The sequence below is a fragment of the Tupaia chinensis genome, unplaced genomic scaffold (assembly GCF_000334495.1).
Source record: "Tupaia chinensis unplaced genomic scaffold, TupChi_1.0 Scaffold000561_1, whole genome shotgun sequence".
Lineage (NCBI taxonomy): Eukaryota > Metazoa > Chordata > Mammalia > Scandentia > Tupaiidae > Tupaia > Tupaia belangeri.
The window spans coordinates 2,336,512-2,361,586 of NW_006160074.1; the positions used below are offsets into that span (position 1 = coordinate 2,336,512).

Genomic DNA, 25,075 nt, shown 5'->3' on the forward strand with positions numbered 1-25,075 from the left:
CACAAAAATGAGGCTGTAATACATATAAAGCTGTGTGTGCCTTTTCACTTCTATTGTGAGCACAGTCCTGTCACTAAAATATTTTTTGAAACCATGATTTTAAGTGGCTACATAAGATTTATTTAGCCAGCCAAGTCTGGCGATTTTCTGAGTTAAAACTGTCAACCACACATTGAATCCTTGTAGGTCAAGAAGATGACTTCAAAATCTGCCAGAAAGCTCCTATTCAGAAATCTCAAGTTACAGCCGAAAGCACAACTTCAGCTGAGAATTCAATGAGCTTCACTGCGTTTTAGCCATGAAGGATGCTCACTTAAGACTGTATTTTCCCAAACGAAGCACACCATTACATAATAGGTCTTGAAGAAAAAACTGAGTATCAAAGACTGAGCTGGCAAGAACCCGAAGGGGCTAACAAGTGTTTACAATAAGAATTCATGACTCTCTGCCATGTTTTACTTCTTAAATAAAGCAAAATAAGATAATGTACATACTTCTTACTTATATAATTAAGTTTAAGAAAAAATGATTATAGGAAAACACATGTGGAAAAAAACGAAAGCAAATACTATAAAGGGTTAATAGTTATTAATTCTGGAAAATGATATTAGTCTTCAAACTTTGCTGGATTTAAATTTTTTCTCATAACATAAAATGTTGAATTAAAATATTAGGCATGTGTGTAAGGTAATTCAGATTTTAGAGTGGAATGAAAATAGAACTAGAAGCTCAGTGAATCTTTTGAGAAGGAAAAACAAAAAGAAATGGCATTCAGCACTAGAAACTTGTTCTAAAATAAACTATTTTAACCTAAGTAGCAATGTTTCACATTGAAAATAAACCTGATGATTTTTAAGAGTCTGTTTGTTTGTTTATTTATTTATTTATGGAGCAACAGAAATAGAGAGGAAAAAGTTCCAATAGGGTTCTGACACCTCAATGCACTGCAGGCCTTCAGCCAGCCCTGATCACGTGTGCACGTGTACCTGGGGCATTCAGAGATCTCTGGGCCTAGACAAGTTTCCCGTGTGGGTCAGCCTCGCAGAGCACTGCACACCGTATTGCCATCCGGCCCTGACCAGCTTTTGAACTTTATAGTTATGCTTCCTTCAAGCACTACCCTACCTAAAAATGGCACCTTTCTGTTCCCATCAAGAAGGTATCTTTAACAGTTGAGCAAGCACTATAGAAACGACAAGATTGGATTTCAGTTTCTAACTCTAGCTTTCTTTACTTATATACCAAAGTTTGTTTTTTTAAAATTATTTATTTAATTCCATTGTATTTTTTTTTAATCTGACCAGAGAGAGACAGAGAGAGAAAGGAAGAGAAACTGAGAATGCGAGCCGCCAGCCACGGTTGGCCATGAGGGAATTCAGCGCCCTTAACCCCCATGCCACCTGTTGGTCTCCCAAAGGTTTTTCTAATGGTAGACATTTTTTTAAATTCCAGTCTAAAATCCAAACCTAGTTCAGACAATTAGTTTGCTACTTGATTAAGTATCTTACTGAACACAGATAATTGCAATTTTCTATTAAGTAAGGTCTCTAGAAGAAAAAAATAGAGAATAAGTCAATCTTTCTGTTAGTTCTCACAAACAAGAACTTCAAATAAATGAAAACAATTTTAATGGTCCCATTTTCCCTAAATGAAGACTTAGGTCGTCTGAACTTTGTGACAGCACCCCCGAACTGCTATTCTACTGATCAGTTTTCACCTTCTTTCCTTGCTGGGACACGTGAATCTTTCAGCAAGTGACTCATTTGTTGGCATCTTGTCAAACTAACCCTGAATCTATAGGAAGGCTCAGTGTTCACAGAACACAACACGTTCACTAATACAAATACACATCGGTTTGACTTTAGAGAACCGAAGCACATTCAGAGCCAAACACATACTAACAAACTGCTTATATGTTTCCTTACAAATTGTTCTCCACCATCCTGCCTCTCCCAATTGTATCTGGCAATTCTGTAATAAATACTTCACCTCCTGTCTGTGAGGAAGACAAAATAGGGAAGTGTGAGAAAAGGAGGGAGGAGTAAAAAGCAGTTGCTCACTCAGTTTGGAAGAAGATTCTATTTTGAAACATGAGGGACTTATATCTATTCCACATAGTTCTCAGAGTTTATTTTCCTCCACAGTTAAATGAAAACACAATAGAAAGAGAATCAGAAATCTCCAGGAATAAACCAGTCTTGCTGCAATTATTTCGGTATATAAAAGTTTTAAAAAACAACATAAATATCAGTTACTGAGAAATACTTAGTCGAAAATCTTTAATAAGACTTAATAAGATGTCTAGCAGGAACTATCAACTGCAAATCACCGTATCCTTTTGACTTATACATTCACCTACTCCAAAACAGAAAACTGCTCTTGCTGACTAGCAGGGTAGTGGGGAGGGAACAAGAAAACGAATGTGTTGTCAGATACCCACAGACATTTACAAACAGCTCCACCAACTGTCACACTCCACCTGGTGGCAGGAGCTGCCTAAATTGGTGAAGCAGAGGTCATTATAGAAAAGATCCAAAGAAGACTTTCCGGTTATCCTTCAAGAAAAGCAAAACGCACTTCTCTTGCCCTATAAGTCTAATAAGGTTTCACTGAAGTTTTTTCACGTACTAGGTCAACATCCAGGAAAGATGAACAAAAGGTATGACAAAAGCTGGAATGGGAAACCCACGTTTAGAGCAAGCTACTGACAGCTGTTCTCTCCACGTCAAGGTAAACGTCAGCTCAAGCCTTTAAAACAGGTAGCAAGGCATGGACACGGGCTCGGGGATTCTCTACCACACGCTCCCACCGACTTTCCTTACCTCTTCCCCTATGGGTAAACTCTAGAGTTTAATTAACACAGCTAACGGCAGCCTGCCACATTGCTTTTAGATATTTGCCAGTAACATATCCCCATGGGATACTCTAAAGACTGATTTCAACCAAAAATAAAAATAGATAAACAGAGCTCAAACAAAATTAAAACCGAGTCTGGCTGCCCACACTTATTTTCACACATGAGGAAAAATAGCAGTTCTCTTAGAAGCCTCGAGCAGACATATCTTTAGAACACAATGTTAAAAATATGTCCCCCCTCCCCTTTTCCCCTACCTGTTTCTCACTCAAAGCTGTGATTTTCGCTTGGAGTTCATGAAGCTGTTTCTTTAAGTCAGCATTCTGATTGGAAAGAAAAAATATCTGTGAGGAAGATATTTCATTTGTTAACACAATAGTAGCAAGAAGACTATGCATACTGTCTTACAAATGATGAAGCAATTTTAAGCATTTATCCAATCACATGTACCATGCACTAAATCGTAGTCATAATATCACCACCTAATGGAATGCACAGATTCTAAATGTAGGCTCCCAGCAGAATAGGGAGGGGTCGGCTTCTTTGCGATTGTTTTAAAATTATAAGAAGTTTTATATTTTAGCATCCTGCGCTGTAACAGTGCCTTTCTACTAAGATATTGTTATTTATAGAGAGTATCCGTTGACAGAAAACCTAAAGCTCCACTAATCAGACAAAAGCAGGAAAATGGAGGTTACGAGTACAGGCACACCGTGCGCTCAGAGGCATTACCAACAGATAAGAGGTTTTTCTCTATTTGCCCTCTCCCTTATTTAGTAAAGTACATTTGTTATTTTAGCCTAGATTTGAAAAGCTGTCAGTGTTGCAACTGCCTTAACACTACATCATTCAAATTAACACACTGACTACCAGGGCATTTTCTCAGTTCTAAAATTCTAGGAATCAAAAAAAGAATACTATTTTAGATGAGATACACTGAGCCTGTTTGCCTTTTATTCAAGGGGGGAGAAATCCCAAATTAAAGTTTTCCAATGCTTAACGTGGCAGTGTGGCAGACTGAACACAGCCCAGTGAGAGGCTCGCTTTACCGATCACCACACGTACGCTCTTTCCATTTACCTGGCCCGGCCTCCGTAGGGCTGGGACACACACATTCCTCTCCTCTCCGAGTTTCACGTTTATTCCCTTTGGACTTTTTCTAAGTGTTCTGGATGTAAGGCTTTTCTAATGAGATCACCCATAATGCTGCCCAACAACTTACTGCCCCCTCAGCTTCTATCGGTTAAGGCTATTCTGTTTCTCAAATGGGATGCTGGTTTCTAATAATGCAATACTCCAGTTGCTGATCATGTAAATTACTACATTAAAAATGAAAAGATCTAAGGTCTATCACCACGTGTGTTCCTTAAACCCAATTTAAATGGCAAACTCCCCTCCCCCCAAAAAAAAAGAAAATCAGAACGGAGAAGTTTCTCATGGAAGTTAGACTGTCGACAGGACCAAATGTGGCCATCAGTGCCACAATCAATGGATTGTGTCCATGCACAACGGTTAGACCACACAGTCTGAAGTTCACACAGATGAATATTGTTTTTCACTTCCCAAACAATAAATTCGCCTCAGTATTATTTTTCAATCGGAGAATTTATTCTACTCTACTTTGTAATGAGGCATGTATGTCTTAATGACATGATATAAACATAAGTACTGTTCATACTTAAATGACCCACGATCTACTGACTGCGAGAGAAACGCTGCCTGGATAATTAGTACAGTCATTAGAAGACAAGGTAGCTATTTAGGATGATTTCTCCTCAGGAATAAAGAATATAATGCCTAAACAAAAATCTCAGAGAATTTAAAGAAAAGTTAACATCTTCTCGATCACTATGTAAGGTACTTGGTTAAGCACTGTATAAGGTTCTTTTGAAATCAAAATTCTCTGAAATGCTTTTTTAAAAATGTCATCACAGAGTGCACCCACGTGTACAGAGTGAGAGAGGGAGAGAGGTGCACCCCCGTGGGGTCTGGCCACACAGCGATCCCCTCTCCAGCCCCAAGGGCCTATCAGATCTTGCAGGGCTCAGAGTGGTTCAGCTGACCAGGCGAGGATTTGAACCACAGTGGGCTCCAGTTTCCTTTCAGCATTGCCTTACCACTGTGCCACAAAGCCAGGCTCTAAAATGCTTTTTAAAAATTATTTTGAGGCTAATGAGTAGCATGGCGGTTAAGGCAGTTAGATCCCCCATGGCCAACTGAGCAGCTGGAGCCACAACCCGGTGTCTTGAGAGACAAGTTGGGTGCGTGTGTGCCCAAAATCCTGAAAGGAAAGAGAAATGTCTTTACTGCAGGGCTGTCTCTCACTGGGGGTGCTCTCTCTCGCACGCGCTCTCTCTGGCTTGCTCGCTCTCTTCTCTCTCGCTATCTCCCTCTCCAGTGGGCACAGGTGCCCTCTGACAAATTAAAAGAAAAAAATTATTCTAAAATCCTTACCTGGGACATAGTGAAATTCAGTTTCCAAGTGATCTGTGCTATAAACTCCAAGTAATTAAGAATGGTTTGGGGCCACTTTCACTTATAATAATTTTGAGATTACTGAATGTCCCACAAGTATGGATTTTTTTTTTTTTGAGAGGTTTTCGCTATAGGGCGCGTGCAGTCGCCAGACAGACAGAGAGAGACATAGAGACAGAAAGCGAGAAATCATCCCCCAGGGGGGATGGTCACGCCACAATCCCTTCTCCTCCATTCTCCTCTCGGGATCTTGGGCACGCACGCACACGCACCCAGCGTGAGTTCTAAGCCACCGGGTCCGGGACGCGAACCACGGTCGACTACGTGGGAGTCCAGCGACGTAGCCATTACGCTAACTGCTGGTTCCCAAATTTGGATTTTTTATAAGTGAATTTAAGAAAATAAAATGTAAGTTACATGAAGGATATTAACTTTCCATTTTTTCTGTAATAGTCAAAGGAATTATTATAAAAGCAAAATAACAGTAACAAAGATGAAATGATAGCTACATTAACAGAATGACTGATTTTTCTAAACCCTTAAAACACAAAGAATAACCTGCTAAAAATAACTGTCATTAGGGATGAAAGTTCTTTGAACTTAAGTACCATCTATATTATAGCATTTTATGATCATTTTATTTTAAATTATTTGTTAGTTTAAAAATCAAACAAGTAACAATAACATTTTACCTGTGGATCCTGCTTCATTTGAGCAACCAGTTTCTGGTAAGTAAGAGAAAAAAAGAGCCATCAGTCTTAAATATGAACTCTACAACTCAACAGATTTGACTCAAAACTTCTGGGTTTTAAGTCAAACAAACACACACACACACACACACACACACACAGATACACACACACACATACACAGAGATACACACACACACACACACAGAGAGATACACACACACACATACACAGAGATACACACACACACACACACACACGGAGATACACACACACACATACACAGAGATACACACACACACACACACACACACACAAACACACACCACCATCAGACAACCCAAAAGCTTCTGTAGTCCATATAAAAAGTCAATGAGCAGGGCCGGCAGGTGGTGTGGTAGTTAAGGTGACTGGACTCCCACATGGCTGACTGTGGTCCGAGTCCCGGATCTGGCAGTTTGACTTCTCACTTTCCTTCTCTCTCTCTGTCTCTCTCTGGTCAACTTCAAAAAAATAAAATAAAATAATGACAATGAATTGAAATAAAATAATTCTAAAACGAAAAAAAAAAAAAAAAAAGTCAATGAGGCACACCTCTTACTAGAAGAAAAAAAAATAATAAATTACCACTTTGTATTTCAAACAGTGCCTGATTTTAAAATCTGGAGATAGGGGGACCAGCAGGTGCCATGGTGGTTAAGGCGTTGGACTCTCCCACATGGCCGACCGCAGTTTGAGTCCTGGACTTGGTGGCTTGCTTTCTCTCTCTCTCTCTCTCTCTCTCTCTCTCTCTCTCTCTCGTCACAAATTAAAATGAATAAATGAATGAATAAAATTAAATAAATAATTCTCTAAAAATTAATCTGGAAATGGGTGGGAGACCATGGCTTTGGAAAGGGAACTAAAGTGAGTTACTGACAGATGCACCCAAAGTCTAACAACCCTTTAACGTACTGTCACCATCACCTAGAGTCCCAAATGAGGGCAGGAAGCTGCTCCCTACAAAAGGGGCCTAAGTACAGGTCAGGGGGCCTGGCTTGGCTCTCACCTCAGAAGAAGCCTGGTGTCAGATGTGCCTTTGCCACTGTCTTTTCGCAAGACACAAGGGGCAGAGGGAAAGACACTTTAAATGGAGCGGTGATGTTCGGTATTCAAGAATGAGGAAGAGGAAGAACAGTAACGCAAAACTTGACCTACCTGAGTTCCCCTGGAAAAGAAAATGCCACCCCAATACTGAGTGAGAAAGACTTTTTCTAAGGGAAGCAGAAGTCTAAACAAATAAAACACAAAGGAAAAAAAAATGTCGTTGGACCTAACCCAACCTCTAAAAACACTGCTACCCAAAGGTGACAATAACCACATACTGAAAAATTTGAAGGATAAAGGAATATGAAAAAGCTGACTCCTAAAAGTATCTGGGAAAAAAGTTGTTCCCCCAGTGAATTTTCATATAACAGAAAAATCTGTCACTCAAGGCACGTCAGAGTTGTTTAGTCACAGAATGGCACTGTCCTAGACCTGTCTGTGGTAGCATACGACACCCTGTGCTAGACACTGCTGCTTGGCAGGCTGAGGTCACACCGGAGACCCAGGTTCCAGTCCAGCCAAGCCGAAAAGCCAGGCTCCGTGGTGCATGCTGGGAGCCCTGGCTCCCACGGGAGGACCGTGACATAGTAAAATTCTGTCTAAAATGACAAAAACAAAAACAAAAAACTTTCTTAAATTAAAAAATGCCATCTTCTATTGATAGGTACATGATTATGTCTATTAATATACTATATATTGCAATATATGAGATTCTTGCAATAAAATGTCCAAACTTCTATGTTTTAAAGAGTTATTGTTTCTTTTTTCTTTTTTCTTTTTTTGAAGAGGTTTTTTCTATAGGGCACATACACTCGCCAGATAGAGAGAAAGAGAGACAGAAAGTGAGAAATCAACCCCCAGGGGTATTGCCATGCTGCAATCCCTTCTCCTCCATTCTCCTCTAGGGATCTTGGGCTCGCACGCACACGTGTGCAGTGTGAGTATAGGCCACTGGGTTCGAGACTCAAACTGCAGTCGACTACGTGGGAGTCCAGCGACATAGCCATTACGTTAACTGCTGGTCCCAAAAGAGTTATTGTTTCTGCATTTTGGTTCTTTAGTCTACTCCTCAATGCCAGCAAGTCAGCTAGCATTAGCTGTCATTATCATGTCTCTCCTTAAGAGACCCTGAACCCCATCTCCAGTTCGCTTCTTCAGATCTGCTATGGGATACACTCACTGGACCAACTTAAAAACTACTGAATAGGCTGTAACAACCCAGGGAATCCCCCTTGACACAATGTATGATCTTTGGTGAATGACTTCCGACATCCAGTCTAACCAGTCAAAAGACTTTCCTTCTGGTGTAAGGACACTTTCTGGATAGCTGAGGTTGTCACTCATGTGACCTCCAAATACACAAGCTGTATGACACTTTCTAATAGAAAGTAGTAGCTTGGGGTCAGCGGATGGTGCAGTGGTTGGAGAGCTGGACTCCCTTCAAGGCCAACCACGGTTCAAATCCTAGACCAGGTGGCTTGCTTTCTCATTCTCACTCTCTCTCTCTCTCTCTCTCTTTCTCTCTCATGACTATAGTAAGTTAAAATAATAATAAATAAAATTTAAAATTATTTTTTAAATCCTAGTTTTAACCTGTAAAATAGTAATAATATAGTCCAAGAACTCAATGAAATTAAAACAAAAGATTTAAAAAAATACATAAACATTTTACTAATGCTGGCCACACTTAACTCTTCAGTGTAAAAAGCCCTCGATTTATTTTCTTAGCCAGGGTCTTCCTAATTCAGCTCCCAGTAGCTCAGACTACAGGTGGAGGCCACTGCCCCTGGCTTTTAGGATGGGTAGGAATCGAACCCAGGCTTCCCATATAGCCTCCGCACCAACCAGGACATGCTATAGTGCTTGGGCCTGATTTTTTTTTTTTTTTTTGATTAAGTTACTAGAGAATTGGTTAATGACACTAAGGTCAGCTTTCTGAAGCTGATAAGGCTTTTCTTCTCTAACACTGGAATTTCAAAACTGACCAACGACCACGGGAAGTCTCTGCCTCTCGAGAAAATAAATAAATATGGCTATGTTTCAGACAGTCAGGCATAGGACAGGTCACGCTGTGCAACTTACGAGACCATGTAAATCCCTGGTGACTTTAAGCTGACATCATGTTTTCAAAATTAATTTCCACCACAAGAATGCAGCGGTTCTTTCATGAGGACACACCGTCTGCCCAGGGTGAACAAATCTGGCCCAGCACCTGCCTTTATAAAGTTTCACGGAACCCAGTAAGTAGCCCGTGCCTGCTCACTGCCTGTGCAACAGCAGGCAGCGCTCGTCGGAGACCACGAACGGCGGCGAGCCCTTACACGCTTCCCCACCTGCCCTTCACAGAAAACGTGTGCCAACCTCTGCTTTACACTACGTTTCAGTCTATGTGCATAAATATTCTGAAAGTTGAAACACGGTTTCCATGAAACCAAAGGAACAGTACTAGGAGAAAGAAAGGCAACTTTCCCAAAGACAGGCGATGCCCATCATGGGTCGCTCGTACTTACATTTCTGCTGAGCGTCAGCCATGTACACACTGCAATTCCCTCACTCATAAAGAAAACATTAGGAACAAAAGGAAACTTCCACCACAGAAACTCCAGGTAGTTTCACAGCCCATTTTCTATTACCGAGCTTGATTTCAGCCCTAACTTCATTCCATAACTAGAAAAGCAACAAAGGGTAGTGTTGGTCCCAATATTTTGTTGAATATCCGGCTTTGGCCTCAGTTGAATAACCAATACCCCTACTTTGATGTCCATTCTGGCATCTCTGACTTGCCATGGCCTGCAATTGTGTAGGTTACCGCAAACAAATCAGGGTAACACCAGTTTTATGAACAAGTCACGTCGTTTAGATTTACTGTTAATAATTAATTTGTGGGGCTGGCAAGTGGCATGGTGGTTAAAGGCGCTAGACTCCCACATGGCTGACAACGGTTCAAGTCTCGGACCTGGTGGCTTGCTTTCTCATTTCCTCTCTCTCTCTCTCTGTCTCTCTCTGATCAAACTGGAAAATAGTAATGATAATAATAATAAATAAAGTTAAATAATTCTTTAAAAAAGTTAAGTTGTTTTTTTCCAAAAATAAGTACATATTATAGGGATAACGAGAAAAAAAATGATATACTTTATAATGTTAACGTATTATTAATTGACACATAAATGTTTATTGCACAAAATGTTGTCTAATAATAAAGATGAATATAGAAGCTATTACTTTTATGCTCAAAACAAATAGTTAAATATTCAGGGAAATAGACTGATAGGTAATATAAACATTAAAAGTGTGTTTAGGATAACTTCAGGAAGAATTTGTATATCCCTTCATAGTTAACAAATGTAAATTTTAATTAGATATAAAAACAGAATAAATGAAAACAGAATAAAGATTTTTTTCAAATTGTAATGTTTGTAAAATTGGTATGCTTAAATTCAGAATATAAAACAAAATAACATTTAAGAACTCTAATTTAGAAATTAAGTTCAATTAAGGTCATGAATTTTTCAAGAAAGGCTTATTTCGATCTTGTTCATATCTTAGGAGAAAAGCAACATACTAACTTTGCCATCTCAGTATTTCTTGAGAGGAGGAAAAACTCTAAAAATTACATACGACATCACAAAATTATCTTTGCTGCACACAAATTTCAGATTGATTACTATATTCCCAAAATTCATTTTATGATGATGTCAGTTTTGAACAAATATGAATTTAACTTTTGTTACTTGCATTCAGACAAACTGGGTATTCAATACTTCTATACGTTAAAATACTCTCATACAGAAAAAAGACAAACTTGTTTCTGTGAAGAAAATAAAATTTATTGGGACCAGCAGTTAGCGTAATGGCTATGTCGCTGGATTCCCACGTAGTCGACCGCAGTTCGCGTCCCGGACCTGGTGGCTTAAACTCACGCCAGGCACATGTGCGTGCGTGCCCAAGATCCCAAGAGGAGAATGGAGGAGAAGGGATTGCGGCGTGGCCATCCTCCCTGGGGGGTGATTTCTCGCTTTCTATCTCTCTGTCTGGCGAGCGCATGCGCCCTATAGTAAAAACCTCTCAAAAAAAAAGAAAGAAAGTAAAATTTATTCTCCTCAATTAGTACCAGAAATAAGGCCAAACAGAATGACATATGCTCACCTTCTCATACACTAAAGGAAGACCACTTATATAAGGTGAACTTTGCTGCTGGGCAAGTTTAACGAGATCCCAAGCAGCAATAAGAATTTCTGAATATTCAGGGATTTCACATAAATATATATGATGTGAATGTGGGAGTACATCTGAAGCCTTCCAAAGGTTTTCATCCATACTAATTCTTGGCCACCATGCATATCTAATAGTTACCGAAAGCCCAAGATAGTCGCCAATTTCAGAAATTAACGTTACATTATATACTATTCTGATAAAACAAGGGAAACTATACTTTAGAACAAGCACTCTTAAAAAAGTAGATCCCAGGAGGGCCCACAGGTGGTGTGGTAGTTAGGGGTGCTGGACTCCCACACGGCCAACCATGGTTCGAGCCCGGACCTGGGGATTTGATTTCTCTCTCTCTTTCTCTCTCTGTCCCTCTCTGGTCATATTAAAAAATAAGTAAATAAATAAATAAAGTTAAATAAAATAATTATAAAAATTAAAAAAGTAGTTCCCAGGGGCCAACAGGTGGCATGGAAGTTAATGTGCTAAATTCCACATGGTCAGCTGCATGAGTCTACGTTTAAGTCCTGGATCCAGCAGCTTGAAAATCCCACTAGGTGTGTGCGTGCATGCCCAAAATCCCAAGAAGAGACTGGAGGAGAAGGGACTGTGGCATGGCCATCCTCCCTGAGGGGTGATTTCTCCCTTTCCCTTTCTCTCTCTCTGTCTAGCACAGGTGCCCTATAACAAAACTTAAAAAAAAAAAAAAACAAAACAGGAGTCCCCGTCTCCTCTTCACTCCTATTACATCCCCAATTGTTCACATGTCTGGAAGTAGTCAATTCATCATTTATCACTTTTGAGTGCTAAGAATTATGTGTCTATGTTTATGTGTCTGTGTGGAGCCTAAGGTCCAGCTGATGTCTAGAAAACAAACATAAAACAGTGATAATCTCCTCACATAATAAATGCTAACTATTTAGTAATTTAAGGATAGTATTTTGTACCAGTTTTGTACTTGTGTGTGTGTATATATATATATTCATGTATAAATAAAAACATATTTACTCTATTACTGTAATTACTGCATGCAGAAACATACTACACAAATATATTTAGAGTATATTTTACTTATATAAACATTTTTATAGTTATGTGTGTGTGTGTGTGTATGTGTGTATGTGTATGTTTAGGTTTTTGCCACAGGGCACATGTGCACACAGGAGACGAGATGGAGACAGAGAGAGGGAAAATGAGAAACCACCCTCGGGGGGCAATGGCAACACCGCAATCCCTTCTCCTCTATTCTCCTCTCGAGATTTGGACAAGTACACACACACCTGGCATGATTTTTAAGCCACCAGGTCCGGAACTTGAACCACAGTCGTCCATGTGGGAATCTAGACACTTCACCATGCCATCTGCTGGCCCTTAGAGTTATATATTTTAAAGGTTTATTTAGACGAGGTATGAGATAAAATGTAAGAATTGCGAAATTTAAAATTTAAACACATGTGAAACCAATCATATTTTCTTTACTAAAAATTACACTCAAGGCATAAAGCTGAGTCATAAGGTGAATAAAAACTGTATATATTGGCAATTGAATCAAACATGTATTCTTATTTAAAATATGTAAGTCAAATCATGTGAAAAAAGTCTTTCAGATAAACCAAAAAAAACAGGAAAAAGGTTTTTTGGCTTTTTAGTTTTTGTTATAGGACATGAGCACTCGCCAGAGAGAGACAGAGGAGAGGTAGGGAGGACGAAGTCACCCCGAAGAGGGACAGCTATGACATAATCCCTTCTCCTTCATTCTCCTTGCAGGACTGGGCATGCACGCACACATGCCCAGCATATTCTCTAAGCCACCAAGTTTGGGACTCGAACCCAGCAGTCAGCCATGTGGAATCCAGCTGCCTTAACCACCATGCAAGTGATTGGCACCAGTTTGTGTGTGTGTGTGTGTGTGTGTGTGTGTTTTTAACACCTTTAGTATATGAAAAAAAATCAGGAATATTTTATTAAAGTTCTTTTTTTTTTTAAGAGAGATTTTTGCTACAGGGTATGTGCACTTACTGGGAGAGACAGAGACAGAAAGCGAGAAACCACTGCCTGGGGGGATGGCCACGCCGTAATCCCTGCTGCTCTATTCTCCTCCTGGGATTTTGGGCACACACGCACACGCGCTGGTGTGAGTTTGAAGCCAGCAGGTCCAGGACTCAAACCATGGCCGACACAACCATTAAGCCATCTGCTGGTCCCTGTATTAAAGTTCTTAAAAGTAGTAAAATGAGGGGACCAGCAGTTAGCGTAACAGCTATGTCGCTGGACTCCCACGTAGTCGACCGCGGTTCACGTCCCAGACCCGGTGGCTTAGTACTCATGCTGGGCACATGTGCGTGTATGCTCAAGATCCTGAGAGGAGAATGGAGGAGAAGGGATTACAGCATGACCATCCCCCCTGGGGGGTGATTTCTCGCTTTCTGTCTCTATGTCTCTCTGTCTGTCTGGCGAGTGCACGTGCCCTATAGCGAAAACCTCTCAAAAATTCAAAAGAAGAAAATAGATGGGGCTGGCAGGTGATGTGGTGGTTATGGGCGCTGGACTCCCTCATGGCCCAGCATGGGTCAAGTCCCAGACCTGGAAGCCTGATTTCTCACTTTCCCTCACACTCTCTCTCACTCTGTCCACTGTGGTAAAATTAAAATAAATTAATTAAAATTTTTTTTAAAAAGTAGTACAATGAGTTGGTTGAGCGGTGATAAGAGACAAAGGACATGACTCTGACAACTGTCTTAAAAGACAATTAAAAATGGTACTAGAAACCGGAAATGGGCCTGATTACCAGTCTCAGCCATTACTTAAGAACACGTGGGAAAAGCCACTAGTGCAACATACCTGGTGAACCTGAATTTCCACTTTCAGAGCCTCCTGTAGAGTCTGCAACTCCATCCTCTACTTTCTCCACTTTTTCTTATGTCTGCTAATTCTATAGTTTCTTCAGCCTCTGTTTAAAATAACAAATTCCTCTTCTTACTGCAGCTGTAGAGATCATAAAATATTTCAGATCATTATGTTGGAAATAAAGAAAATACACATGTAAAATGTAAAAAGAAAACGTTAGTCAATAAACATTGGACTCTAACATAGGACAAGAAATTTCCCAGACTTTTTAGAAAATAATTCAGTACCCAAACTTTCTAGTTTTACTCTTTGAGAACTGCTCTACAAAAGCCTTCAAATAACTAAGAAACAAAAAGCAAAAAGCAAATAAAGGGGGTGGGGCTTAATTAGGTCCTGGCCACATCAAAGCCCCCACTACATGCTCAGCACCACGTTGTGTACTACAGACTGAGGATTTAGGACTGAACGAGACTGCTTCTGCCCAGAATGAGCGTCCACAGACGGAGACGCCATCCATCCAGAACATGCTGTCCCTGAAGACAGGCAACAACGTGGTCATACATTTTTTCAAATATCACAGAGTGGACAGGAGCGTTCAGGATCTCTCAAAGGTTGAAGAATGCCAGGGTACTTTGATCTGGATGGGCTTACTCTATTTAGAACACATTAAGAAACTCAAAACCAGAAGAAATTCTGGTATAACTTAAAACGTTTATATTGAATAAGTTAACACTTAACTCAGACAAATGCGATGGAACGGTGCCATCCACAGGGTAAAAGCCACGTATCTATGGTATGCTGTATTTGAGGTGGTCTAGTGAAGGAACCCTTTTCCCACCTCACCATGAACATCATCTTCCGTCCAAGTGGGCCAGTGCGCCTCTGTGGCTGCATGTGTAACTAACTGTACATGGGGCTACTGCCAGGAGTCTCGGTTTGTGAGCAAGCCTGTGAAACCCAGCCTGGCCTGCCTGGCCTCCTCCACTCATCCCTACTGCAACCGAAGTTAACGCAATGGCTCATTTCTCCTTTAACTTTTTCCTTTTTTTCTTTTTATTGTTGTTGCTGTTTTGTTTTGAGATTTTTGCCACAGGTCGTTTGTACTCACCAGAGAGGAGAGAGACAGAGAGCTACATAGAGGGAAAGTGAGAAGTTGCCCCAAGGGAGGATGGATACACTGCAATTCCTTCTCCTTCATACTCCTTTGGAGATCTTGGGCGCGTGCACGCGCGCGCACATGTCTGTCGTGATTTTTAAGTCACCCAGTCGGCCATGTAGGAATCCAGTCACTTTAACTGCCATGCCACCTGCTGGTCACATTTTTTTTTTCTTTTTGTTTTTTTTTTTTGTGTGTTTTTTTTTGAGAGATTTTCGCTATAGGGCGCGTGCGCTCGCCAGACAGACAGAGAGAGAGACATAGAGACAGAAAGTGAGAAATCACCCCCCAGGGGGGATGGTCACACTGCAATCCCTTCTCCTCCATTCTCCTCTCCGGATCTTGGGCAGGCACGCACACGTGCCTGGCATGAGTTCTAAGCCACCGGGTCCAGGACGCGAACCGCGGTCAACTACATGGGAGTCCAGCGACATAGCCATTACGCTAACTACTGGTTCCCTTTTCTTTTTTCTTGAATGTGGCCTTAGACATGAGTTTACTCAGCCAAAGTCAAAGTCTGTTTTTACCTAAATGAACTTTACTTCACATCTCTTTTCTTCTCTGCACCTATAAAACTTGTAGCTAGAACAGTTTTTCAGCATTCACACTAAGTGAGGAAGGAAACAATCAGAAAGCTAGAAGAATCACTATTCCTTAAACCTGTATGATTAGACTCATGATCTTCACACTTCCTAAAACTTATTTGCCTACAGATAGACTATATTCAACCTAAATTTTCTAGAAGTTCTTAGAAAACTGATTCACAGAGTTACAACAAAATGATTAACTACAGAATGTATTCTTGTGAATATTAGTTTTCCATATTTGCTTAATCTCACGAGGCTTAAAAACCTCAGTGGCAATCTCTCCTCCAAGGCTTATATGCTGTATTATGTAATATCAAAACACTCTAACCTAAAAAAGAAAAAATTTTTTTTTTTTTTTTTTTGGAGAGGTTTTTTTCGCTATAGGGCGCGTGCGCTCGCCAGACAGACAGAGAGAGACATAGAGACAGAAAGCGAGAAATCACCCCCCAGGGGGGATGGTCACGCCGCAATCCCTTCTCCTCCATTCTCCTCTCGGGATCTTGGGCACGCACGCACACGCGCCCGGCGTGAGTTTTAAGCCACCGGGTCCGGGACGCGAACCACGGTCGACTACGTGGGAGTCCAGCGACATAGCCATTACGCTAACTGCTGGTTCCCGAAAAGAAAAAATTTCAAAAGTACAAAATTTCTTCAAATTTACATTTTGGAGTCTAGGAAGTACAATGGAATTGTTAATCAAAATATTTTAAAAACAAAGTATATTTAGGGAGATAATTTGGAAAAGATATTTAAACTGTTTTAATGTTTTTTTTTTTTTTTTAATGTACATTTGCCAGAGAGAAAGGGAAAAAGCACCCCCCCCAATAGTGGGGCATGGTCACTCACAATCCCTCCTCTCCCATGTTTCCATCCTGCCAAGATTTGGGGTATACATGCACATATGCCTGCTATGTTTTTCAAGTCCCTGGGTCTAGGATTTGGACCACAGTCAGTCATGCAGGATCTGGCTCCCTTTACCCAGTGGCTGTGGGGCAGTCCCTAGATACTTACTATCTTAGCACATGTTTGGAAATATAATAAGTTTATCTTAAATACTAGAATCATTCAATTACCAACTTGGACCAAGATTTTTGTCCTTGTCTTACTCTATATGCGGTAGCAAACATTAGCACTATACAGTCACACTTCAATTGTGAAATAATTTCCCTACTCAAATTCTTGACATATATTACAGTCCTTGAAAATAGTACTTAGTTCTAATTTCTATAAAGTCTACGAGAAAGTATGTCCAAAAATTATTCTTTATTATTTAAATTATTTTATTTAATTTTATTTATTCATTCATCTGTTTTTTAATTTGATCAGAGAAAGATACAGAGAGGGAAAGTGAGGAAGCAATCCACCAGGTCTGGGACTCAAACCATGTGGGAGTGTCCAGCACCTTAACCACCACACCACCTGCTAGTTCCCCCAAAATGATTCTTTTTTTTTTGGAGAGGTTTTTGCTATAGAGCGCGTGCGCTTGCCAGACAAGACAGAGAGAGACATAGAGACAGAAAGCGAGAAATCACCCCCCAGGGGGGATGGCCACGCCGCAATCCCTTCTCCTCCATTCTCCTCTCGGGATCTTGAGCATGCACGCACACGCATCCGGCATGAGTTTTAAGCCACCGGGTCAGGGACACGAACCGCGGTCGACTACGTGGGAGTCCAGCAACATAGCCATTCCGCTAACTGCTGATCCCATCCCCAAAATGATTCTTTATCACTTTTATCAATTCAAGAAATCAATTACATGGCCTGGCCCTCTGGTCTAATGGTTAAGAAAGCCAGATCATGGCCGGCAGGTGGTGTGGTGGTTAACAGTGCCGGATTCCCACACGCCAGTGTCGGTTTGAGTCCAGGACTGGGTGGCTTGCTTTCTCACTTTCCTACCCTCTCTCTCTCCCCCACCCTGTCCTCTCTAACCAAGTTTAAATAAATAAATAAATAAAATAAAGTTAAATAAAAATAATTCTTTAATTAAAAAAGAAAAGAAAGAAAGCTAGATCCCACATGGCCAATCCCATGGTTCAATTCCTAGCCTCAACAGTTTTAAAAACGTACTGGGCATGTGCACGTGCGTGCCCCAGATCCTGACAGGACAGAGAAATTGTGGAAAGGGGCCACAGTACAACTGCTCCCATTTGGAGGGGAGTGCTCTCTGTTCTCTCTCTAGCAAGCACAAATAAGCTCTGGCAAATTAAAAAAAAAAAAAAATTGTTTTCATTTTGTTTTGTTTTTTAAAGAACTCAAAGTTGAAAGGTTATTTTCAAAAACAAAAAGGTCATATTTGATTCTACTGGTACTAATACAGTACCATGGCACAACTCAACACACACAAAATTCAGAAACAAAGGGTAGGCTAAAGACATAGGGAACCTCTAATACATATATAACACCGGGTTAACACAGTCTTTATGGCTGGGATTCTCACAAATTAGTAACAAAGGGGGACCAGCAGTTAGCGTAATGGCTATGTTGCTGAACTCCCATGTAGCCAACCGCAGTTCGAGGCCTGGACCCAGTGGCATAAACTCACGCTGGGCGCGTGTGCGTGCGTGCCCAAGATACCAAGAGGAGAATGGAGGAGAAGGGATTGCGGCATGGCCATCCCCCCTGTGGGGAGGCCAGATTCATGGCCTAATAGTTAAGGGAGCTGGAGCCCACATACCTGGTAGTGTGGCTCAAATACCAGCCCCAGGGGCTTGAATATGCTGTGTGTGTGTGCAACATGCCCCCAAATCCCGACAAGGTGGAGAAATGGAGGACTGCAGCACAACCATACCCTACCGGGGGGTGCTCTCTCTGTCTCCGGTGTGTGCATGTGCCCTCCGGCAAATCAAAACAGTATTAAAATATTTTGTGCGGGCCAGCAGGTAGCATGGTGGTTGGGATGCTGTACTGCCACATGACTGACCACGTTCTGAGTCCTGGACCTGGCGGCTGCTTTCTCTCTCTCCCTCTCTCTTTCTGGTGAGCATGTATACCCAATAACAAATTTAAAACAATAATAGTAATAATAATAATAAATATTTAAGAATTTTTTGTTTTGTTTTGTTTTTAAGAAATATTTATTGAATTTTATTCATTCATTATTATTATTTTTTAATTTGACCAGAGAGAGACACACACAGAGTGATAGGAAGACAGAGAGAAAGAAGAAAAGTGAGAAAGCAAGCCACCAGGTCCGGGACTTGAACTGTGGTCAGCCATGTGGGAGCACCCAGCGTCTTAACCACCATGCCACCTGCTGGTCCCAAAAAATTTTAAGAATTCTTAAAGCAATACTAAAGAAGAAATAAGAATAGCCCACAAACATGAAAAAATCCATTTTTCGAGAGTCACAGAAATATAAATTTGAAGAAGCTAAGTTATATCTATCAAACTAACAACAAACACTTATATCAATACAAATAATAATACTCCGAGCGATCTAGAATTTGTGTCAGGTAGCACATGACAATTCGCTCATGATAACCTCTGTGGGTGGTAGCACCTAAGAACTATCTTACTTTTTTCCTTTTGAGATACCGCTGTTTCCAAAATTTTCCATAAAAATATGTCCTTTTTTTTTTTTTTCTGGAGAGGTTTTTGTCATAGGGCATATGTGCTCACCAGAAAGACAGAAAAAGACAGAGAGATAGCAAACAAGAAATCACCCCCCAGGGGGGATGGCCATGCAATCCCTTCCCCTCCATTCCCCTCTCAGATCTTGGGTATGCACGCACATGCCCCCAGCATGAGTTTAAGCCACTGGGTCCAGGACTAGAACCGCTATTGACTACATGGGAGTCCAGGGACGTAGTCATGATGCCAACAGCTGGTCCCAGAAATATGTACTTCTTTTTAAATATGACAATATTAACTGAAGATTGATAAAGCATCAGGAAATTTTACACTGATCAAACAAAATGCTCAATCAAAGTAAATTCAGGGTTTAACCTGGAGACACTAAATGTCAGAGTGCCTCACAGGATGATAAGCCTGCAGCTCAAGTTAATGAGGAGCTGACAGCTTCTACCTCCTCCGCCAGGTTGTTGTCTGCTTATTACACAAAGGCATGCAGTTTTATTTGGCATCAACTCTAAATGTCAATTACTCATTTTATTTCAAAGTGAAATTGAAGAGTTAAAAAAGGTAGTAACCAGTTATAGAAAAACGTATGAGGTACACTAGAATATTCATTTGAAATCCTTCTTCAGAAAAGTCTCTTCCTGGATAGCAATTTTTTTTTTCTTTCTTTCTTCTTCTTCTTTTTTTTATGGTTTTTGCCATAGAGCAAGTGTACTTGCAGAAGAGACAGGAAGAGAGAAGGTGAACAATCACCCTGCAGGGCGGATGGCCACACCACAATCCCTTCTCCATCCTCTCCTCAGAATTTTGGGTGGGCACGCACACACATGCACACAGCGTGATCTTCAAGCCACCAGGTCTAGGACTAGGATGGTTGGCCATGTGGGATTCCAGTGCCTTAACCACCACACCACATGCTGTCCCCTCTGGGTAGCAATTTTAAGAGACTGGTCTCTGGTCAAAAGACATAAATTACATAATTACATTTTTAGTTTATAAAAACAAGACAAACACATGTTGAATACTTTTTAAAAATATTTTGGGGTCTTAGCTCATGTAGCCATTATCTGAACACAATCTGGGGAGAGTTCATAGCATCAAAAGAAGACATTATTTACTACATTTGTAAAAGATGATTTATCATATTTTAACCAAGTCTAATAAGTTGTAAATAACAAATCACTACCCAGGTGACTGTAAACCAACTCGCCAAACAGTAACAGACACATTTTATTCCGGTATGCCGTCTTTCTCCACCCAGCAACTCTATGTACTACCACCAGGGAGGGCATCTGCCTAGCATGAAATCCCAAAGTTTGCAATCTGCAAAACTACACATCAAACCACTGGGATACCTAAGGGCCTCTCCCTTTCAAAAAACATAAAACCAGGACCAGCAGTTAGCGTAATGGCCATGTTGCTGAACTCCCATGTAGTCAACCGCAGTTCAAGTCCCGGATCCGGTGGCTTAAACTCACGCTGGGCACGTGTGTATGCGTGTCCAAGATCCTGAGAGGAGAATGGAGGAGAAGGGATTGCAGCAAGGCCAATCCCCCGGGGAGTGATTTCTCGCTTTCTGTCTCTCTGTCTCTCTCTGTCTCTCTGGCGAGTGCACGTGCCCTATAGCAAAAACCTCTCCAAAAAAAATAAATAAAATAAATAAAATCAAACACATGAACAACTTAAACAAAAACCCACAAACCCAACCAAACAATAAGCAAATCCCACTTTAAAAGGCAGCTATGACATCTGGAAAGAAAATAATTCCCACTTGCTCACTGTGTGACTACTCTTACACTCAGCGTTGGTTGGTTTATGAACCTGGAAAATGGGAACAATATCACTGACTTGACTAGACTGTTATGAGGTGAAGGTACACGAAAAGCTCTTTGTAAATTTTAACATGGTGTTCCTAACATATTTAACTCTTAACGTTCACTAACTTTTTTATTTTATAAAACTTCTCAAAATAGTACAGGGGTCTTCACAAACCTCATGGAAAATGCATTATTGTAAAAGCAAAACCAAAAACAAAAAAACTGTGGATTTCAAAAAACTTTTTGTACCAAAATAAACTTGTACTTTAATTCCATTTTTTAAGGATTTTTTGAAGTCCCTTGAGAATTTCTAGACAACTAAAGCTTTTCTATGTTCAAATTCTCTAAAAAGATGAATTCTATTTTTCTGGGTACTGTTCTGCTTGGGCATGTGACTCCCTAGGTCTTTTATCATGTTTCTGATCATTTGTATGAAAGCTGTAACTATGATTTTACTGCTAAGAAAGATTTTGCTGTTATGAAATTGACAAACTTTCCAATCAAAACTTGACTTTCCAATCAACAGTTAAATAAGTCTATGACTATGCCCCCAGACTGTCCCTAAAACTGTCCGTGTTCTTTATACCATGTGTTACTGGTGGAGAATTCCTCCGCCTTTCATCTACATGCTCAGACGCAGTGTTTAAAGCAGGCTTCGGGACCAGTGAGGGGCTGATGGTTGAGGTGCTAGACTCCCACGTGACCATGGTTTGAGCCCTAGATCTGGTGGCTTGCTTTCTCACTTTCCCTCTCTTTCTGTCTCTCTCTGGTGAACACACGTTACCTATAGCAAATTAAAAACAATAATAATAATAATAATTAATCAAATTAAATAAATAAGTCTTTAAAAAACAATCTTAAAAATTAAGTAGGCTTGGGACCAGCAGTTGGCGTAGTGGTTATGCCGCTGGACTCCCACGCAGTCGACCATGATTCAAGTCCCAGACCCGGTGGCTTAAAATCATGTCGAGTGTGTGTGCGTGCATGCCCAAGATCCCAAGAGGAGAATGGAGAAGAATTGCAGTGTGGCCAACCTCCCTGGGGGTGATTTCTCACTTTCTGTTTCTCTGTCTCTCTCTTTCTCACAAGTGCACGCGCCCTATAGCAAAAACCTCTCAATTAATTAATTAATTAACTAAATAGGCTTAATTACTTTTTAAAATAGGAAAAAGCAGAAAGTCTGAACAGATTTACATTTCCTTACTTCTTGTCCCCTGTCTGACATTCAAATACTAGGTTTCATTTTGTGCAAAATAATTCTTTCTTACTACAAATCTAACATGCAGGGAGATAAACTATAACTAGTAACTAATACTGCTAAAAATTACCACAGGTGTTAAAAGCATAAACATTTCTTTTAATAGTATTTACTGAAAATTTTAACATTTATTACCACAAATCAATAAAAAAAAAGACGTTAAGAAAATAACTTAAAGCAATGTTTGTTTTCTTATTAGTTAGCAAAATTCCAACATCTCTGACTTATTTTCACAGTAGTTTATCTTTGGTAACACTCCACATGACCAAAGGAAACGCTACTGCAGAAAGAGCTTGGGAGCTCTGATCTAAGAGGCTACCCTTTGAGTCTGGCAAGGTCACTATGCTCAAACACTGCTGAAACAGATCAACAGAACTCACCTTAGCTAGTTAGATGTTTCCAAACTATCAAGTTAAATAGTTAATGTTGCTTCTTAACTATTAAATTTAAAAATACACACACTCTTATACACATATACACATATGCAAACACATGTAATTAAATTTATGATATCCCAATGTCTAAATGGTTTTGTATAAGATATATATCTTCCCCTTTTTTCCCTCCTAACCTTTGGGGTTGGGAGTGGGGGGGAATCCTCATTTTTAAAAAGGGACTACAGGGGGCCAGCAGGTAGCATGGTGGTTAAGGTGCTAGATTCCCATATGGCCAATCACAGTTCCAGTCTTGGGCACATGACGTAAAAATCACACTGGCACTTATGCATGTGTGCCCAAAACCCCAAGAGGAGAATGGAGAAGGGACTGTGGCGTGGCCATCCCTCCTGGGCGGTAACTTCTCACTTTCCTGCCCTCTCTCTGTATCTGTCTGTGGGGCTCCAATGATCACACCCTATGGCAAAAAAAAAAATCTTAGAAAAAAGAAAGAAAGAAAGAAAGGATTCTGCACAGTTCAAACCAAGGCAGCCCGAAGGCCTGTGGCATTTGTGTCAGGTCCTGGGTCCCCTCTCCTTCACTCTCTGTGGCGTGTCCTGCAACCGCCCCCCCTCCCCTCGGTGTTCTCCCAGTGCACAGCTTCTACCTCAGCTTCCAGAGGCCCGACGTCTGCGCACACACGGTCTTCTACTTCCCACCTACCTTTACCGAATCAGGCACGTCTACTGAAATTACACCAACTGTACCCAACAACAGGAGCACTGACATGAGGTTTTAAAATTCACAGAGATTCAAAATGAAAAGGGCTAGAGAGGAGCGTAAAAGTGCATAAACAGTGAGGCCAAGATTTTGAGACTGACTGCCACATTTACCAGAATGCAACTTAATAATTTACACAAAGGAAAAAAACTGTTCAGACAAGCCTGACCCAAAATCTTATTTATAAATACATACCACACAAAGAGGGTGTGGTGGTCTCGGCATAACCAATAAATACTTAATAGAAGTGGAAGTTATGGGATATGAGATTTCAGATCATTATAAGGAAGAACTAAGGATTAAAACCATACAAAAAATGAATGGGTTACCTTATGAGGTAGTGGGCTCCCTGTCATTAGAAGTATTCAAGAATGCTGCATATCATATCCCCCTCTTGGAGATTCACAATGCACATTAGCATATTAAAGGTTCTGAGAAGTCCTGCAGTAAAGAAACCTGTTTAACTTTGTTTAAGGCAGCATTTCCCAAATTGTTTGACCACAGAACCCTCTTCCCACCCCCACTCACACCAGTAATATTTATGCAGTTTCTGTTGAACTAGAGTTGCTCAGAATACATTACAGAAAATAATGAGCTACCTTTTTTTTTAATGCAGTACCCAATATGTACCTGAATAACAACCTGTCAGGGGTACAGGAGAAGCAACTGCCAGGTAGGGCAAGAGGCGGCAAGAGGAGACCATTAAAGTTCCGTCTCTACGAGTTCATGACTCTGCCATATTTCAAAGTAAAGGGCCAGAGGATTTTGATCATTTATTTTGAAAAAATCCCATGAGAAAAAGGCAAGTAGAACAGAAAGGTGATAAAATGCAAGGTTAACTGGTGGGAGTGCCTCCCTTTCACGCTCAAAGCCCAATCCCTAAAAGGTAAGAGAAACACCTCAAGGACCAAATTACCAAAAAAAAAAAAAAAAAAAAAAAGCCTTAACCAAATACTTACCACATATATTCCTCTCCTACATTATGCACTAGTTGAGAGAGAATTTTTTTAAGGGGAGAATCTGGTATTAGGGGATACCCTATTCTAGTTTTCTTGTTTGAGTTTAGTTCTTTTTTGGTAACACACACTCTGCAAGTAAGCATTTGATGCTTAGTCACTGACAGCCCTGCGCAATCTGTGATCTTGAACTGGAGAGTCAAAGAGATAATTAAGTGTGATGATCCTTAAAGCATTAAAAAAATCCACTATAGTAGGTATCGGGAAAATATGTGTGTCTGTACGTCCCACATTGTTACGTTTTTCTCTCTCTCTTTTTGTTTTTTTTTTTCCTCTTTAAGAATTATACAAACCAACACACACCAAAATGTAACATCGGACATGAAGCCATTCCAATACTAAGTTTAAGAATAT

General features: G+C 40.5%; 1 protein-coding gene across 1 annotated transcript in view; it reads right to left on the minus strand.

Annotated features, from left to right (window-relative positions):
• Nucleotides 1-25,075, minus strand: part of PHF21A (PHD finger protein 21A) — a 237,089-nt gene that overhangs the window by 176,464 nt on the left and 35,550 nt on the right. Inside the window, 4 exon segments of the mRNA XM_027775405.1 lie at nt 3,112-3,177; nt 6,022-6,054; nt 14,152-14,295; nt 24,035-24,146. Of these exon segments, the coding sequence (XP_027631206.1) occupies nt 3,112-3,177; nt 6,022-6,054; nt 14,152-14,205 (153 nt within the window). The 5' untranslated portion in view covers nt 14,206-14,295; nt 24,035-24,146.